This window comes from Apteryx mantelli, chromosome 3, assembly GCF_036417845.1.
Source record: "Apteryx mantelli isolate bAptMan1 chromosome 3, bAptMan1.hap1, whole genome shotgun sequence".
In the NCBI taxonomy this organism is placed as follows: domain Eukaryota; kingdom Metazoa; phylum Chordata; class Aves; order Apterygiformes; family Apterygidae; genus Apteryx; species Apteryx mantelli.
In genome coordinates this window covers 83,209,956-83,230,031 of record NC_089980.1, presented here as the reverse complement: position 1 = coordinate 83,230,031, position 20,076 = coordinate 83,209,956, and the positions used below count along the sequence as shown (strand labels likewise).

The 20,076-nt window shown below is 41.7% G+C and overlaps 1 protein-coding gene across 3 annotated transcripts in view; it reads right to left on the bottom strand.

Annotated features, from left to right (window-relative positions):
• The window catches only part of CEP85L (centrosomal protein 85 like), a 118,965-nt gene extending 101,310 nt beyond the window's left edge, over positions 1–17,655 (bottom strand). The window contains exons 1-2 of one of the 3 annotated variants that reach the window (XM_067293800.1): positions 17,357–17,655; positions 887–1,048 (exon numbers count right to left, since the gene is read on the bottom strand). In XM_067293800.1, the coding sequence (XP_067149901.1) occupies positions 887–1,048; positions 17,357–17,411 (217 nt within the window). In that variant the 5' untranslated portion in view covers positions 17,412–17,655. Of the gene's footprint in view, positions 1–886; positions 1,049–9,217; positions 9,285–17,356 lie in introns of those variants that run through there. The other 2 variants (XM_067293801.1, XM_067293802.1) reach the window with 2 other exon arrangements.
• Positions 17,656–20,076: the final 2,421 nt, after the last annotated feature.

The window sequence follows — 20,076 nt, the reverse complement described above, 5'->3', positions numbered from 1 at the left end:
GGGTCCCTTAACACACTTTTACAAATCTCTGCTCTTCCTAATTGCGGCTATTCAGGATTCTTTTTGCAAAAATTACCAAGTATAGAAGGGCCCTGGAGAAAAGCCTACAACAGTCCCACTTTCATTATCTTACTCTTGAAAAAAATCTTACTGGGAAGTTAGGCTGGGAAAAGAAGACAATTTGGAGGCTTATTACTGCCTTGTCTCTTTCTCATTCAGGCTTAATTATTACCACCACTAGCTAAAGGGAGGATGGCAACGTAATGGAGACGCTGCTACCACAGAGGCCAAACCCCTCCCTGACAAGAACAACTTCAAGCAATCGTGACTTCGTCCAAACTGAGTTTTCCCAATCCTTAGACATTGTTTATTTACACTAAAGATCTTTGACTATCTGCCAAATGCCATGCAATAAAACGTAAACATATTTCTCAGCAGAAGTGACAAAGAAATGAGAAGACAATATCCCCCATGTTCTTCCCAGTTCCATGAGTAAGCTTTCTTTGCTGACACATACAGTAAATGCCAGAAAGCTTTGTCCTTTCATCAACTCCCTTAAAGTTTTTCTACTTTTTCCCAATTGTTTATCAAGAGGTCTAGTAAGAGATATTACTTCCCCATACAAATCTGGCACCGCTTGTAATTATCAAAGGATATAACACCAGTACAAGCTTTGAGGCAGAGATGAAAGTTAATGAACACAACTCACGCGGAAGAAAATTAATTATCCCTTACCAAAGCAATGACTTGATCCAATCAGGAAAACGTACAACTGCATGCTCTCAGCAGCTTTGGAAAAGTATCAGTATTTTAGGAAACACACCTTTAAGATGTTTTGGATTGTTTCTCTCTCGGAAACACCCAAACTTTAATGACGTCAACTCACCTTCCACACTATCCGAACAGGAGGTACCAATCCCAGTGTCCCCGCTGTCGGAAGCTATACTGTGTCTTCTGACAGGATTGCTTTGACCACTTGACGAAATGTTTATGGACCGCCACAGGGATTCAGTACCAGGTAACCATCCCACTGAGGAATAATCTGAGCCTATAAAGAAGGAAGTCGGAAGTCAGAAGTCCATCATTGTAGGTACAATACAGAAGTCAACAACAAAATATTGGTCAAGTTGAAAACTGAGCTCTGTTTCCTAGTTCAGGCTTGAGTCAGACTCTGCACCAACGTTTCAGAGTTTCTAATTAGAATCCGTTTGTTAGGTGGAAGTTTCTCAACAAATTCCGGTAAGCACATTTTGTTATTTAAAAACATGAACCTTAAACCGTTCTTGCACTTATTTTACCAACTTACTTATCGTATGTTTCCTATCTTAGGACTGATTCTCAGCCCACAGCAGGATTTTGCTTTAGAAGCATATGACTACACACAGAGAGATGAAGGAGTCTGGGGAACAGAAACTAGTTGAAGATTTTGCTATTGAAATACAAACGTAGTCATTTCAAATGACACAAACTACACACTCTAGATAAAATAAATCAAACCAGCAATGAAACAGTGAACAGAAGGATTTTTTTGATAACACTGAAAATTAGTGAATGACTTCAGATACCAGTGTTATCAAAAAATGGACTACCATCTCAAGCAGCACATACTAGCTGCACACAAGCTGTCTTTGTAAGATATCTATTAATCTACTGATTTGTTTCATTCTGGTTATTTTGATTTTTTTTTTAATTAACAGGTAAAAGATTCAGTTCTAAAGCACAATTCAGATCAGCAAATAGATCTGCCATTCAAGGATTTTTTGAGATTATGTTACTTATTTTATAATCAAAGAACAAATGAAAGTACATGGACTGCAACTCCAGAGGACCATCAAAATTTTCTATAAATCTGACCATTGTTTACAGGAAGAATACTGATTGCCATATTTGTGCTTCATTCCAGAGAGCCACATTTAAAAAAAAGTTGAAGAAATGCATAGCCTGCGTTTGATTTTATAAATAATGGCACACACGCACGTCCCCTCTAGCAGTTAGCTTTGCGTAACACTTTCAACAGGAAGTGACTCATGAAGAAGTATCAGTTCACATACAGTGTTCTCTTATGCTACACGTGGATATTTTTAGGTCATTTAAACATTTTCAGCAGTGTCCATGCAAAATCATAACAGAATTTGCCTCCACAACAACAGCAGCAGTTCATTGCTAATTTCAGATGGTTTTGTTTCCCATTAAACTAAGTAGTTCAGAAGGATATAAACAACAACAACAAAATCAAAAAAAAAAAAATCAAAAAAGTTTGTGCAACACACACACATTATATATATATATATATATATATATATAAAAAAAAAAAAAGTACTCCATTTAGCAGCCGAATCACTAGATCTACCAGCCAGAGCGAGAACAGCTCCTCAGCAAGCCTCTTCTAAATTGAGGAAAACAATAGGTGCTTCTTTACTGTATGCACTATTTAATTATAACATGACATTTAAGACACACTACTTTCGGTAGGTGGGCTGCTGGAGGCTTTAAGTATGCCTCTGCCATACTATCTCTCATTTGTCTCATTCCCTTTTGTAGTTACCACCTCTTCTTTTCTGTAACACACTTTCCTGTCTTTTCTCATAGCCTTTAGCATCTATCACTCCCTCACCTTCCTTCTATTTCAGCCATCTCTCCTTGTGCAGTGTTCTTTATTCTCTTCTTTATGCTTCTTACTTTTCTCCCCCAAAGTCTCTTGCATGGGCAGCCCCACTCCTAATCATTCCACAGAGCAGCTTTCAGGTCTAAGGGTCAGGTGGCAGAAGATGAAACCAAAGAAACCAGACGTGAAGGCCACTGTCCGTGGCTCACTAGTCACACCTGGTAAGGAGGCCCGGCCAAGATCCCCAAGAGAACACTACTTGAGGTGCCATTCTTCATATCGTCCTCTCCGTGTCAGCGTCTAACATACTGAAAAGTGGTAGCTTCACATACAGTTAGCAGGAAATAGGGATGTTTCTTCATTGTTGTTGTGGAGTTCTCCATCCTTGGGGACATTCAAAACCTGACTAAATATGGTCCTGGACAACCTGCTAATTGACCCTGCTTGAGCAAGGGAGCTTGGACCAGATAATCTCCAGAGGTGCCTTCCAACCTCAACTATTCTGTTATTCTGTGAATGCTGTTTCTGTGCACAATTACATCCAGGGCACCACAGTATTTCCAAATTAACTCAAAGCTTGATTCTTGACCTGGTAGGCCCAAAGAGACAAGTGCTGGTACAGGCGAGTAGCTACCCGCAAATCAGCATGAATTCAGCCGAGGTTATTAGCTTTGGCTTAGCACAGGCCCGCCAGATCCCATCTTGCTCTCCATGGAAGTACTCAAGTCACTCTGCACCACGCTCTGGGCTCTAGAAAGGTCTCTTGCTCAGGCGCTCCCTCTCACTATTCCCTGTGACACACAGCTGGCTGCACACAGCAAGAGCCTCCCACGGCACCATCTCTAGAACACGCTTCCCTTACAGCTGTCCCGTGCACAGAGGTAGGGAGAAGGGGGCTGAAACGGGGTGAATCGGTCTTGCTTCCTTCACTTCCCTGCACTTTCGCTATCGGCAGCTCTTGCCTTTAAAACAGGAATGTCCCAAGCAAGAAAATAGTTGTGAACTGGAACAGGTTCAAAAGCACAGACTGTTTTCCTATTCTAGACATGCCAACAGATCACGCTTGCAGCTGATCCCTCCAAGAAACTCTCTCTCTTAGCCTACCACAAAGTCCTCACAGCAGCTATCTTTTTAAAAATGTGCAACATAATGACACATTCCAGGAGTCTAAACTTTTTACTGTTTCATGGTGCATCTACATCATTATTTTTATTTTATCTTGCTGTCCCATGGTGAATCTGCACATCAAAACACCATTACAAAATGAACTGTCTACATGAAAAAAAAAAAAGGGCTTTTCAAAGCTAGTTTAATCCACTCCCATAAATTACTAAAAAAAAAACCCAACAACAAACAAACAACAAGATACTAGAAACAGACTCATTAAAAATCCCAACAGTAAGTCAAATGCACCCAATTCAAAGTGACAGCAGACCCCTCCCCATCCTCAATGTAGGGTAATATCCAAGTTCTAATCAGAAGACATAATACAGAAAATATAAGACCATATAGGCCTCTTCAGTCCACCTCATTATTTAAAAGTTCATTTACTAGTTTGATTATCTGAAACAGACTTTCAGAGCAAAGTCCTGAAGAACCACCAAACACTATGCACCCTGTATTATCCTCCCCCTCTCCTTTTCAACAGCTCCCTGTAAATATACAACCTTTCAGGAAGCAAACAGCCTACATTAAACAAACTGAGCACAAGATGGGGAAATAACGTACAAGGTTCTCCCCGTTGCTCTGCTAGCATACCTGCTTTACCCTGCTGATGGGATCTCAAACCTGCCAATCAACAGCTAGTGCTCATCTGCCCAAAATTCATGATGGGGCAAGAGAAGCAAGCAAAGATCTCTAATAGATACATGTACTGCTAAATTGTACACTACTATTTTGACTATTATCATCCCTTACTGGGTCAGGAAAATCTACTTTTCATGGAAATCAAACAGAAGAGAGAAAGTGTTATCTTACCCAGCCATTATTTCCAACAGCAAACATGACAAATAGCAGATGTTCAGGATCCAAAACAAACCTCAAAGGGGCCTTGTTTATATAGAGTTCACTAAATTCCCATATTTGATCAGTTAAATATACTAATATGATGCTGTGTTTCCAGCTTAAGCATTTAAACCAGATCAGTTAACAAAGTATATAAAGTGCTGGAGGCAGACTATTTATTAAGAGAGAACAGTTGTTGAAATTTCACTCTGCAAAATCATGCATCTTTTTCTGTGTATTACAGAAGGCAGGCAGTCACTGCTGAAAGGGAGACAGTTAGTTAATTTTGGATCATTACCACTTCTAACTTCATTGGCATGCACAGATCTCACATGATCTACACATTCGAAATAATAGCGCCACCATCTTTAGAGGCATTTTAGGAACCAAATATAATGTCCTTGAATGTTAAAACTTTATTTTTTTATATGGCAGCTAACATAATGTTAATCTGTTAATCCACCTAGATGGTGGAAAAAAAAGCAACAGCAAATGACTTAACTGGGTTTCACAGCAGATACAACCTTACTGAAGAACACTCATTTTTCTCTTCTACACCATGATTTTGACACAGATTGTGACCAGAAGTGAATCACCAGAAAGAGACAGTGTAAATTTATACTACAGATGACTCTGAAGGCAAGATCTTATTACAGTACCATCAAAACTGACAACTATGCAAAGCTCTTTCTAGTCACCATGGACGTGACCAGGCTGTACAAGAATAGTTCATGCCATGATGGCACTACAGTCTGCCCAAAGCTCTTTTGAGGACAGAGAGTCAGTATTTCAGCCCAAACACGCTGCCAAAGTCATTCAAGTTCACTCTCACCATCAACAACTTTATTTCAATAAATGAAATTTTCTCCTGACCATACGAAGAGCTATGGGCACCAAGACGGTCCGGAAACATGCCGACCACTTCACAGCCCACCTCAAAGAAAAGATGCGAGATCATTTTCCATGCATAGTCTTACAAGACACTTTTTCTTAATCCAAAGATCACCCAAACACATCAAAAAGGCTGTGACATGAAGTCATGTCAGAAGACACCAATGCACTTTCACTGAGAAAGCTCAAACACCTCCCTCTCCAATCTAAACAGAACTTTCATCCAAAAGAATCACTCTCTACAAAAGAAACAAAACAAAACATATCTTTCGAATAGCAGCCTGTTACCAAACACAAATTTCCTAAAATAAAAAAGGCAATCCCATTAATTCTACACCTGATTATAACATATTGCTCTAAAACAGAACTTGCATGGGGGGTGGGGGAGGAGGAGAGAGGGGGAAACAAACAAACAAAAAAAACCCAGAACAATGAGTCCTTACACTGGAAGATGTTCATAAGATAATATTTAGAAAGAAGTCCCTCCATTTTCATCCCATTCCTCCACTCCTACTCAAACAGTCCCCTTGTGTTGTTATACTTACACAAAGCAAGCTTCCAATACACACTGAAGGAATCTTGACCATACCAGAGTGAGCACAAATCTTACTGTACAGGTCCATAAATAATGCAATAACTGCTCCGCAGAAAAGAACTATCAAAATCCACAGACCTAGACATGTTCTTTACATCCTTCATTCAAAGCAAACACATCCACAAAAAGTATACAGACAAGGAAAAATTAAATAAATAACCACTATAGACAAAGACAAATTCAGACAATCAAGGGCAAGACACCCAGTTACCTATGGAAAACAGTTGTTCATGAAACAGCTGATCAATCTCTGACGTTTTGGTCCTTGCCCTTGGGGAAAAAAATAAATACATCTTAACTAAAATTCATCATTCTAGTGGGCTAACCATTGAGGACTCAAGTTTAAGTTATGAATTTTATGCCCAGTTGCAGTTTTCTCCACACTCCATTCTCAATGGACCTTTAAAGTTTTACAGGCAGTTAAGTCTCTCTTCTGCACTCTCTCTGTCCCATAGGGCTAAGTAACCACACATCTTCCTAAAAAGAAAGGTCTACAAGCACAAAGGGACTCTCACTCAACTGTTCGTTGTATTCTAGGAATAAAAAGTGCAAACAGAAGTTTAAAACAATAAACTTATTTCAGTTGGAAAATGTTCACATTTACTTATCATAGCTACAAGATCATTATTGCTGAAAGGTTGGAGAAAACCTCAGTTCATGTCTGGTGCATGACAAGTCTTTGCCAATAAGTACTCTATTTTTTCCACTGCTGGAAAGAACACACAAAAAGAGAAAAAGGGAAAAGGGGGCGGGGGAGTTTAAAATGGGGGGAGGGGGGAGGTTGGTAGTCTTTATAATGATGCAACAACAGTCTCCTTCAAAGAGCAAGCAAGAGAAGCTGGATTCATGACACAATACAATAAACCATGCACAGAAACATTCCTTGCAGATACAGGCAAAACCAAGAATTATGTGGACATATAAATCTTCTCAGAAATATTTTTTTAAAAATTGGCATCCCAACCCTGACACCCAGACAAATATTTCCTAGGCACATTTCATCTCTATGACCCTTCTGCAAAATAAATTACAGCTTTTATTAACACAAACATCCAAAACAAGTTTGAAGTCTACAATGCAACCTCTTCTCTCCAAAATCCTGTTTTCAGATCTGCGGCTAAGATAAGCAGTACACTGGTAAGAAAGGATTGCCAGTGTTTTCAGAGAAGACGGCCAGATGACAAATTCAGGACCCTTTCCACAGACACCCTGGAGGTGGTGGAAGCTCCTGGCTCCACCAGCTGGCTATGAACGGAGGTACCAGAGGCCCCACACCCTGCTCTCACATGAAATGTGTAGGAAGATGAAACTGCTTAATCTAAGTGTGAAAATGAGCAGGACTAAGTGAGATGAAATGACAGCCCTAACTGCTGAATTTAGATATTTCAGTTTCTCAAAAGCACTTTACAAGGTCATGTAGATGAGTTATGATTCATCCTGAGGACTCATGCCCTTACTAGTGTGCTTTCTTTACAGAGCTTGCAAGATATTTAACTAGGTTTTTCTAGCTTTTCATTCAGAAATTGATTAAAGCAATCATAAACATGAAGAAAGATAAAAACATACATATATTGAGGGAAGCTTTTAAGGAGAAGAATACTGAAAGAGAGGTCTTTACCTGCATTTTCACTCATGCAGCCTGAAAATATACTACCAGATAAAGGACCATACTTGTATTCTGTCCTGATCATTTGTAAAAGAATTCATCTGTCGGTGTCATTCTCCTTTAGCACTGTGTTCAACTATGAAAGACCAGCCCAAATTACAAACAAAGGGACAGAGATAAAAACATCATAAAAAAATATAGAGGGGAAAAATGAAAGTAGAAGAAAGAAACCCAAAGAAGAAAATCCTCAAAGTACAATCCTCAAAGTAAACACAGTCCTGAGTGGCAGTATCAATTAAGATAACTTGATTAGGGTGGTATTTTAAGGAATATAAACCTCATACTCTAATTTCTTATAAGAGTTAAATTTTAATTGGATTGTGTCACCAAATCTCTAGTTTTATTTTGTCTCTAGAACTCCTTAATGAAGTTAAACCTTTTTTCCACAGAAATGGCTAACTGTACAATCCCTCTTCAGAGATAATTATAGCTCTAAAAACTTTGTCATACATACAAAATAGTATCTCATTGTGAGCTCTCAAAAGTTACAAATATAATGTTTTGGCTTTGTTTTCAATGCAGCACTAGCTCAAGGCAGAGATTTCTATGACTTTATAAATGTATATGGCACTGCATAAAACTATGCCAACAAGTTACAAGGTCTCTGATGCAGGCAAGTATCCAATCTAGAAGGAAGGAGCAGAACTAAGAAGAATAAATTAGGCAATTTGACAGATGAGCTTTAGAGAATCTTGCCATGGTAGTTAACAACAATTACGTAGCTCACTCTGTTAAATCTACATGCAAGAGCCAACAGAGAGCAAGAGGTGCCCATCTCTGCCTTTCCATCAGAGTACAGCCGATTAGCTTATGCCACCAACAAAAATAGCGTGTGAGCCGAGAATGCTGTCTGACATTACAGCTAATCCCATCTAATGGTTAGCTGCTATGCGAAGGCTGGTCGCCTTTCCCAGCCATGTGTTACTGTTGCTTTCCTTGCACAAGCATTACCACTCTGACCCCACAGAAAGTGGTTCAGGCACAAAACTACCCCCACTTACAAAAAAGCCTTCTGCTAATTTCATTTCCTAAATTGCCTCAGCAAGGGGCCAGACTAGAAGCTGTGCCAAGGAGTACAGCATCACTTCTGATAGCCAGCAGCAGCTCGCTAATGAATAGGCTTATCCCTACTGTCAAATTGAACATCAAGATGCAGATTCTGAACTGCAACAAGATAGGCATAAATATACCTTTCTTTCTCCTGGCTTCACTGTGAAGGACAAAATCTGTTCAACTAGCAGAAAGCTGTGTTCAACACAGCATCTTGTTAGCTAAAAATGTAGCAAAAACCTCAGCTTGACACAGTATGTAAATGACTCCAGGACTCAATCTCTCAGGTTTCCAGTCCATAAAGTATGCAAAACAATGACTCAAATTCATAACACACTATATAACTTCTATACAGACACCACTTAACTGTATTCATTTAATATCAACCCAGCAATAAAATTCCTACCATTGCCAGGGAAGGCAGGGAGTTGCTTTCATCACTGACAGCAGCAGGACCAGGAATTCAGTTCAATTGCTGATAGCACTCCTGTCAGTTTTCCTCTTGCAGATAAAGTCCATTTGCATAAAGCAGAACTTCAAAATAAAAACTACAGATGTTTCTCATTTCAGGTTTGGCACACAGACTACATATATTACCTCATGCCTGCTATGCTGGCTCGCCTCTTTGTCTTCGTACTCACTGCACTATTCACCCCACAGAAACACAAAATGACGTCCTCAGCTTCCATTCACTTCTGTACAGTAACTGCAGGCGGAAAGCCTACCTTTTAAACTTGGGAAGTTCATCACTTACAGTGCAAAGAGGGAATTGCCTAGGAAAATAAACACATTAAATTATGCTTAAAGGTAGTACAAACTTCGAACAGCAAGCCCTCAGGACATGGAGTCAGCTCCTGGAGTCTATTAAAGAGTTGTACATTGGAGGTAAACAGCTGAATCCTTTTCCTATTTAAAAAAAAAATGCTGATGATCCCAAATTATCATCTATATTTAACCCCCTCTTGGGGTTTAGCTTTATCAGTGGTTCAAAACTGCGATCAGGTAAGTTTTCTCCAAATTCTTGTCATTCCAACATTTTTCTTCCAGAATTAGCTTTGTCCTTCCTCTTTCTGTTTAAACAGCTAATTCCATCTCCTCTACGCACGGGGAAAAGTGAAGTAATCACAGCTGCTACAAGAAGTAAAAAATCTTCAGTGGTTTTATGCAGTTCCCACGCTTACCAAAATGGACCAAGTAAAGAACTCTAGCATCCTGATTTTTTCCAAAAACAGCATTAACATTTCCCTTCTCCTTGTAATCAGATCTAAAGATATCCTTGACACAATAAAAGGTGAAGACAGACACTAAAAAAAAAAAAAAAAAAAAATCGTATCACTGAAACATTTTGCTCAAACATAACAGTGACAGAATTTTTCCATCATTTCTCAGAAAGGTCTAATGTGTATTAGATGTGCACCACAGGCTCTACTTTAATATGGATGTACCACAGACAGACAGAGCCTTCAGGCTACATTAAAACATCTCTTATAGAATCATGTACAACACATAAGGGAGTTCCCACATTGTTACAGTTGGGTTAAAAGGATGAAATTCTGACTTCACTTAAGTCATTAGGAGATTTTCTTTACAATGCTTATGCCACAGGGCACAACTTCTCTCTAAGTTTAACTTCTCTCTATTTAAGAGTTCTTCCTCCCATCAACACCTACTCAATATAAGCAAGGAGGACACTCTGGAATTTAAAAAAAAGAAAGAGCAGTATTAAATATGTATATTCCTCACACTTTATCCCACCCCACCCTACCTAGGATACTTCCGGCCAAAAACAGTAATTTAAGTGTTTCCGTCTACACAACTGCAATCAAATTTGATGTAAAACCTATCATTATGACCATTCTACTGCCCTTGTTTAATCAATACAGTATTTAGGATGATGAAGAACAGAAGGAAATTAAGATCACAGCTGTAAGCTTCGTTTTCCATAAAAGCTCTAGCAAAAGTGATAAAGTATTAAATAACGGTATTTTCAATGCCTTTTAGTGTTTCTATCTAGGTCACTATTCCCCTAGTTTGTTTTCTCATTACCCACAGAACCATCTAACTTTTCATCAGTATTAGTCACAGAATTTCTGTATGAAGCCTCATGCATTAACTCTCAACTATAAGAGAATCTGAAAAGGTTCAGAATTGCCAACACATATGAATAACTTTGCTGCAGAGTAGGCATTCAGGAGGAGATACCATTTTTTAAAGAAAGAAGGATTTGAAATAAAGTCTTATTTATTCTGAACATTTTAGAAAGTTGCAACTCTCCACACCATCTGGAAACTATGCTACAAAAGGAATAAAGCAGATATTAGAAACATAAGGATACCTTATAAGGAATCTCAGACCTGACTCCAGAAGGATTCAAGAATGTTCCAAGAATGTTTCTTGTCTGAATACTACACCATGGGTCTCTAACATATGAGGAAGTTGAAAGTCAGAATAATCTCATCTGCTGTAAGCCTTTTTTAGGTATTTTAATTAAAAACGATTCAATACAACTTTTCCTTTGGTTGTGACACTAGCTGCATCTCAGTTAATACACTGTCCTTCATCAGCAAAGACTGTTTGAGTTCATCTCGCCCTGCCTCTCCTGCCATCATCCATTACCCTGGGCCAGTTTCAGTCTGCATGTTAGTCCACTAATAGGTGGAAGCTGCACTGTCCAGTGGAATTAGCGTCACTTTTTCCTGATCCTCTCTCACTCTTCCTTGGCCTTCACGGATAAGTCTGAAGATTAAATACATACTTCCTGAAGTCATCAGCAGCACTGCAGTGATGAAGCAAGACTCTGCTAGATTTTTCCACTGTCTGTTAGCAGACTTAACAGCTAGCCCATTTGACACCAGGTATTCTGCACCCGCCTGACACCAGTGCAAACACTTTCTGCTGCAAAGGCTCACGCTGGGGTCAGACAACTGTAAACTCCCTCTTTTTTATTCTTTATTTAGCATTAGTATTCTGCTGGCCTAGCTCCCCAAATCAGCTTGCCATAAGGTTGAACAAGTGCCAGAGCTGACACATGGGAAGCAGCAAGGATCTGAGAGCAGAGGTTCCCAGAGGGGCAGCTACCCATTAGATTATCCTAGCTGCAAGATGAAATCATGCCCCACAATTCATACACATACAACCCTTTCAGGCAAAGGGAAGTGTTTATCCTTCGCATTTTCTCACATTACCAGGATATTATACCTTGCAAGAAAAAAAATTCTCAGCACTTGCCCTTCTTTCATTTGCATTTCTGCCTCCTTTTACAGTGGCCATTCAATTCTCAAAAACCAGCAAAGACCACTGGGGAATCAGAATGGAAAGATGCAGTGCCACTAGTGACAGGGCTGGCTGTGGAAGAATAACTCGCTTGAGCACAGCTGTGCGGTCAAGAGGATGTTCAAGCCCAGGACAGCAAAGCCAGATATTTTGGCCTGGGGAACATTAGCAGACTTGCGGACAATTCCACGGGAGTCAGCAATTTCAGGATGAATGAGAGAAGAGTCAGCAGTAATACAAACCTAAGCATACTTGTGAGCATATCTGCGCAAGTTATTCCCTCATATGGGTTCTCAACTCCAACTGCACACCTCTAGTGGTCTGTAGTGTCCGGTGTACACATTCTGAATCGCCTCAACTCTTTCTGGAGAGCAAGAAACTCCAAAGTGGGAGGCTAAGACAGAAACGAGATTCTTAGTATAATTTAATATACCTTTCCATGCTTTTGTTAGTGTTAGCAGAAATAAATTTCAGGGCTACTTATAGTATTATTCCAGGTCTACCAAAAGAAATATTCAAAACAAAAAGGCCTTCTTCTCCAGAAGTCAATGAGAAAGCCTCTTTCTCAATCACATAGCAAATACACTGAACATATTTTAAAGATAATTACAATCACAGTGAGTCTGTTTTATTGTCAGTGCAAGTTTTCAAGACACATTTGTGCATCAGATATAACTTAAAGATAGAACCGAGCAAGTTGGCACTTTGTTAGCCAAAAATGAAGAGCACAGGAATTGACAATTAGTTTAACTAATCCACTACTAAACGTCAGGCAATTTATATGATAAAAAAGCATCCAAAGAATATGAAAGGCAGAACAGCTGATACTGAACACACGTGCATTCCCTCTTTCCCTTAACTAACCTGTCTACAACAAACCGGCTTTGCTTCCAACAACAGCAGATGACCATCTCCTGCTACAACCTCAGTTCATTCAAGAACCGTTTGATCTAGGAGACTTTCAACTGCTCTTCCTACCAGCATGCCTTGTTACTGTATTTGACAACTTGTCCACACTTTAAAAGGCACGGGTCCTTTAAAAGTTATTAAGTGCCTCTTGCTAAAGTTTTAGCATAAATAACTCTAACTGTAACAAACAGTAGTCTGTGGACATAAATCCTAACTGCTATTCCGAGAAACTACAGTTTCTCTTACCCAAAACAGCACTTCCTTCACCACCATCTCCTAAGATGGCTCAGGGCCACCTTTTACTATATAACTTCCTCTGTACAACTAAGTTAATTACTACTCTCTAATAAATTTTTTTAAAACATACAACTGCAGAAACCAGCAGTCTGTAGTTCAGTCAGTAAACCTTTATCATACAGTTACTATGCAAGAGATCAGAACTTCTGCTATCCCCTAAGAACAATGTAATGCACTCCTATATCTTTATAGTTTGAAAAATCTACCACTTATTTGTAGCTAAACAGTCAAGACATCCATGTTTTGTATACATTAAATGAGCAGATGCTGTATCATTAAAAATTACTTGCCTGGAGGGAGGGAAAAAAGAAAAAGACATTGTTTTGAAGGGATATAAGTAACTCCTATCAATTACCATTCAAACACAGACTACCATTTCACTTCATCATGGTCTGTGAAAGACAGCAAAGGCCATTTTAGCCTCTGGTCTTGTAACTGGAACATTAAATTTTTAAGCTCAGGTGATCAATCTTTACAATGTACTATATATACACACACACACATATATACGTATACACATACATTTATTACTGGTAAACAGACTATTTGAAGTGCATCTGTGGCGACGCTAGCTCACCATTTATCGCCCAACCTGCAAAGATAAGCCTGCCTTCTCGGAAGTTGAGAGGACTATCACATCTTCGCCCGCAGGTTTCCAGGACCAGACCACTAACGCTCGCTACAGGAATTAAGCCATTGGAGCCTGCCCCCCCTGCTCCCCACCCCCCCACTGCTGTGTTACAAAGGTGCCTACGAATGCCATGGTGCTCCGCGCGGCCTCGTTGTCGGCAACATCTCCATTGTGACGGTGCCGAGTCATCTGTGACGCTCGCATAGGCCACACTCACTCTCGGAAGGCTCAAGCCTGTTCCTGGGATTTGCCATACAAACAAGTGGCATCCCCAGGTTCCTATGAGCCAAGATAAGAGCTCAACTATTTTTACAGAGCGTCAATCCCACCCTCTCGAGCACCTTATTTCATTTTTTGACTTTTATTAAATCAAATCTTCCTTTTGTCATCTAAATAGCTATCACCACCGTATTTCAGTAACGGCCAAGTACTGGCAGTGTTGGTCACTGAAGGTAAGTTTGACCAAGGGTGGTGCAGTTCACTCAAAGTAATAAGTACTTGCTATTTCATTTTAAACACTGTTTGTTTCACTTTCCATAGGTGTCTGTTGAACACACACGGTCTAAGTGCCTGACTGCATCCCCCAGAGGAACAACATGTCTAGATGAACGCTTTCACAGCCTTAAAAAGAGTTATTAACCAACCATATGCTTCAAAGGATAGTCTAGACGGGGAAGCAAAGGGCTTGAAACCCTGCATGTCCTTCACCACAGTTACTTAAACTCCTGCAGCACAGTTTATCCCTCCACAAAGATCTATTAGTGGAAATCTGATAATTCACCAATATAAGCAGTTACAGAATTCTTCCGTAGGCACCTAGGTTTGCAAATTGTGAGATTTTCAACAAAAACAAGACAGACTATTAGCCACCTATGTACTGTACTGAAAAACATCCGTATCTATGAATGACTAACATATGACTAGCAAACTATAATGCTTTTCACCAATAAACACAGTTCAACAAGAACAAATACAGTCACTAACTGTTACGCTCCTGCACCAATACTTAAAAGACAAAGCAATTAGGATCCATACCAGCCACCCGCTGTTACATAATTGAACATATTCTGTCAGAAGAAAAATACCTCGAGCTTCAAAAATAAATGCTTCAACTTCTGCTTCCTAGTAGGTCAGCACTGTCCTGTGACTAAATACTTTTCCCATGGACAACTTCTATTCCAAAAAAGAAGATCTAAGCTGGCAATAACAGCAAAGAAACTTGGTAGCCATCACCCTTTCATCAGAACATTTGTATGCAGCCTACCACCTTCTTGTTTAGAGCAGTGTGGTGCATAGAGAAACACTCAGCAACTTGACTATTTCAAAATAAACACGGGTGAAGGAAGGGACTACTGTGTTGGAATTTATAATGCAGAAATCAAATCTCAAGGTTAAACTTCATCTTTATCTACTTGCTCTCTAATCAAACACTAGCTTTTGCTTGTCTATCTTATCTCAAATTGAATGTTAATCTATGAAAGCTTTGCTACTTTACAGTACTTCTTCGATCTAACTCATATAGATAAGTGCATTTTAAACTTATTAACTCTGAGTATTTAAGGGGAAGGAGGGATAGGGGGAGAAAGAAAAACAACAAGCAAAGTAATATCTCAAATCTTACAGCCAACTTTGAGAAATAAATTCCAGCTAACAAGCACAACACACATCCAGTAACAGACTGAATTAGGACTGCTGACAAATTCAACGCAGTACCAGAACACTTGATTTGACCCCCAAACAAAACCAAGACAGTAATGAATGGCCCAAAGTTTTCTGAAACAGAAGTAAAAATGAGCATCAATCTCTGCAACAGTCTGAAGACAGCGAATGCAACAACCATTGCGTACATGTCTGCACACATGTGTATATATAACATATTATAATATTTTTGCTTCAAACAAAAATAATCAGGAATCAAACATTCCACATTCCTGCAATTTCCATCATATTCAGTAAAACATGCAACATCTTTGTGAGTTGTAGCACAAAGTTAACGCTTCCTGTAAAACACTGAAGAGTTACATTAAAAGACAAAAAACAAACAAAAAACCTACTTCAGCCAGGCAAACTTTACATGTGTTAACCACAGAAATTAATAACTTAATAATAGTAAAGAAAAAAGGAACAATGTCTTCTTTCACATTATAGGGAACGAACATTAGACCGTTTGTGGAGATTCAGGCAGCTGCTGAGAGTGTCCTAGCAGCTCTTGTATCTGCAAGAAAAACCCTGTCAGCCTAGAGCAAAACAATCCTTCCATTTAAATATCAACTAACTGCACACACATCATGCAGCCATTATTCTGCAATTCCAAAATTAAAGCATTAGTTTGAATTTCTGGAAGAGCACAAGAGATTTATTCCAACAGCGCTACTTTGGACTTGTGACTGCGTAGCCAAACCACATAAGTCAAGATCACAAAATATTCGCAGGATCTCTGCCAGAGTAAAGCAGGTGAATTTAGTTCATAAATCTTACAAATCCTGAAAAAGGCACCCAAAAAAGTTAGCACCTGGTCTCACCTGGACAAAAGCGATGCTTGTACCTGTCTGCAATCAATTCACTTATTTTATTCTCCTAACTGAGAAGATGCCACATTTGACAGCCTTTACGGCTGAAAATTATCCTGTCTGTAAGCATTGCCTTCCCTGTGAGAACCTAACTCCAAACATAAAATTTAAAAATACGTATCCCTGCCAAACTGCAGGAGCCAGAGCTTAACTAGCCCAGAGACAGACAGAAAAACGACGCGAAAAATCAGACGCGGGCAAGCTCTCAGACTACCAAAGTCTGTCGCGGTCTCAAATTAAGCCAAGAAGCACGGGCAAAGGGAAGCGTGTCTCCTGCTCGGACCCCCGGTTCAAGGCTACGCTCACGAAACCAAAAATTCAAAAAAAATAAATAAATAAAGGAAAACCAAAAAAAAAGGAGCAGGAGCAGGGGAAGGAAGGAAACGGGTTATGCGGGCAGGCTCGGCTCTCCCCACGGGCTCTCCGTCCGGCCAGGTAACGCACGAGAGGTGCGAAGCGGCCGCCGCGCACCGGCGGCGCCGCGGGCCGGGAGCCGCCTCACGGGGACGCGCCGGGGCCCCGCGCCCGCCGCCCCCCGCCGCGGCCATGTGCCGGCCCCGCTCCTCCTGCGAGAGAGATTTAGCCACAGATGAAGCGGGGGGGGAGGGGGAAAGGGACTATTCTGGGTTATTACGGCCGGCCCTAACGGCAGCCGCAGCACAGCGGCACTGACCGGACAGCGCCGCCCGCCACGTCCCCTCAGAACGCCCAGGCGGCAACGGCCGCGGCCGCTCGCTGGGGCGGCGGCCCTGGGCTGGGGGAAGCGCCGCCGAGGCGGCTCAGCGAGGGCTCCCGCCCCAGGAGCGCCCAGTGGCGGAGGAACCGCGCCGGGCAGGGGGAGGGGAGGCGGCCCAGGGCTCCTTACCCGCCTTGTAGCTGCGCAAGCCGCCGCCGAGCTCCGGGTGCAGCCCGCCCCACATGGTGCTGCGCCGCCCTCCGCGGCGCAGGGGCGGCCGGGCTGTTCGCTCTCCTCCGCGCCGCGCCGCTCCGCGCCGAGCGGGCAGGGGGCGGGCGGCCGCGGCCCGGGTGGCCAGCGGAGGCGGCCGCTGCCGGGGGAGGTCACTGGGGGGCCGCGGCGGCTGGCGGCTGCCGGGATGGCGCAGCCATGGTGCCGGGGCGGGCGGCGAGACCCCACCACCCCTTCGCAGGAGACAAAACTTGCTTTATTCCGGCGCCGCCGCCACTGCCGCCGCCCTCTCCGGCGCTGGGAGCTGGGCGGGGACAGGGGCGGGAGCGCAGCAGATGCTGGTGCCGCTCGGGGGCGAGTCGCTTACATAACCCGGCCCACGGGGAGGGAGGGGGGCGAGGCGGCCGCTGCCGCCGCCGCGACCCCGGGCGCCGCCACGGGCGATCCCCTCCGCCTCTGATTTGGAAACTCGCTTGGCCGGCCACTGCCCCCCGGGACGGGGCAAGCGAGCGTGCCCGGTGGCGCCTTTCCGCTCGGTGCTTCCTGCCCGCTCCGCCTGCCATCAGGCAGGGCGCAAACGGGCGCAGCGATGGGACCTGCCGAAACGGGGAGAGCCGCACCACGTCGCGGGGCCGTGTGGGCAGCCGCGGCGGGGAACCGCGAGCCGGGGACTACAGCCGCAGGTAGTTCAGAGTAAAGGCACGGTTTCTCGGCAGCCTGCTGCTTTAGGAGGCAAAATGAAAAAAAAGAAGGGTCATAACTTCTATCTGAACAGTCAAATCCACCAAAGGATTCTAGGTCTCGTAATAAAGCTTTAGCCACAGGACTGGACACAACATGTTCCTGTCAGCCATAGCTCAAAAGCAGTCGGCGGCCTCCCGCCCAAGCCGCCCCGGCTGCTCCCTGAGGTAACTCCGCAGGAGCAGCGTTCATGCTGTTGTTGCTTTGCAGCTGCAGCCCGAGGGTCCCCTGCCTGCTGACTCTATCAGCCATCCACAAAAACATCAAAAATAAATAAATACAGAGAGACACAAAGGAAATACGTAGGTCCTATCTTCAGTGTAACCATCCCAAAATTACAAAACCTGCCACAACCCAGACCAAAAAATCAAGCCTTTTAGATAACGTTGCACAGAATGATGGACATGACAGCCTAAAGAGGTGAGGCGAAATGGGCAGTTTGAAGTTGTGCTCATATGGAAACGTGGTAAATAAAGTTTATGTTCAAATACTTCCTGCTGACCAAATGCATTTTTAATTAGTAGTTGATTATCACAAAATAGCTTGTATCTCTTTGGAAAATTATTGTATGTTAGGTTTCAGCACAAATCTATTTATGCTTAGCTAGGTATTCATAATGTACACAGTAAAAAGAGAGGCTTAAAAATACTGGAATGAGCATGTAGAAATCCGTATCGTTATTTCATCTTCTTTCTCATCCATATAAAGTCTCTGAAGTGCTGATATGACACACATTCCTCACCAGCTCACTTTAACCATGGAGCATAACTATTACTAGATATTTTTTTAGAAAGGTTTAGAGCATTTTCAAAGAGCCACAAATCCTGTGTTCCAGGCAGGCCAATGAGAAAAAATTAAATTATCTTTGAGAACTTCACAGTAAAAATGATCAGCCTTCCTACCCTGGCTCCAACCTCAATATTGAAGAATATTAGCAATAACATGGTAAGCAAGCATGAATACAAGAAGGGAGAAAAAAAAGCTGATGTATCTTGCAAAACACTTGAGACCAAGAAACACATAAACATCTTTCTTCAAGACCTCTTTAAAGGACTTGTCTGTATGCTTGCCTTAAAAGAATGTTAATTCTTGTTGCATCCTATTTTGGTGAGTTTGCTCAACTTTGGATAAGCATGTATACTTAGTATATTCACAAGAGGATACGGTGGACCTCAAGGAAGCTAAATATGTGGGAAGGCATCAAGTGAATTAAAAAGTTACCTCATCATGGTTGAGCTTTGGATTTGTGATGCTAAAATACAATGCAGCTGCAAGGCGCAGCCAAAGGCATATCATGGCACCAGAAAAAAGCATGCCTGGAAAAGGTGTGACGATAGTTCTTTCATCTCAGAAGATATTATCTGCAATGCTTTTATGTATGTTAATATTCCTGTTCATGAAAGTTTACAGTTTCCTATGTATCTCTTGTCTACCCAGGAACAAGATCACAGAGGAAAAAACAAATTTCAGGGACAAAATCAGGTTGTTAGAAAATAATTGGTTAGTCTGGCCGAATCACTTCCAATAAGATGGCATGGGGAGTTGACTCAGCAACTCCATGTCTTTCAAGGTGTCCGAGCTGGCGCATCTGTACTTTTAAAATGTAACCACTCAGGGCAAAAAGGAAAATACACTTTATGTGCTTATATTAAAGCAGTCATGTAACAGAACCTGAGACATGTTCATCCTTTATATTGGATTTTAAGTTATTTTTATAGTAACTGAATGTACTAAGTAATGCTTTTTCACTACAGATAATCTGAGTGTCTCTCTCTGGAAACTGTGCCAAACTGAAGCCTTTATTCTAGCAATAGATTGAGCTTGTTAATATTTTATTTACTCTCCAACAATGTTTTGCATCTGTACTCTGCTTATATGCACAGTTCTAGACAGGGACCAGTATTTATTTCACCTTCTCAAAAACCTCTTTAAAAAGC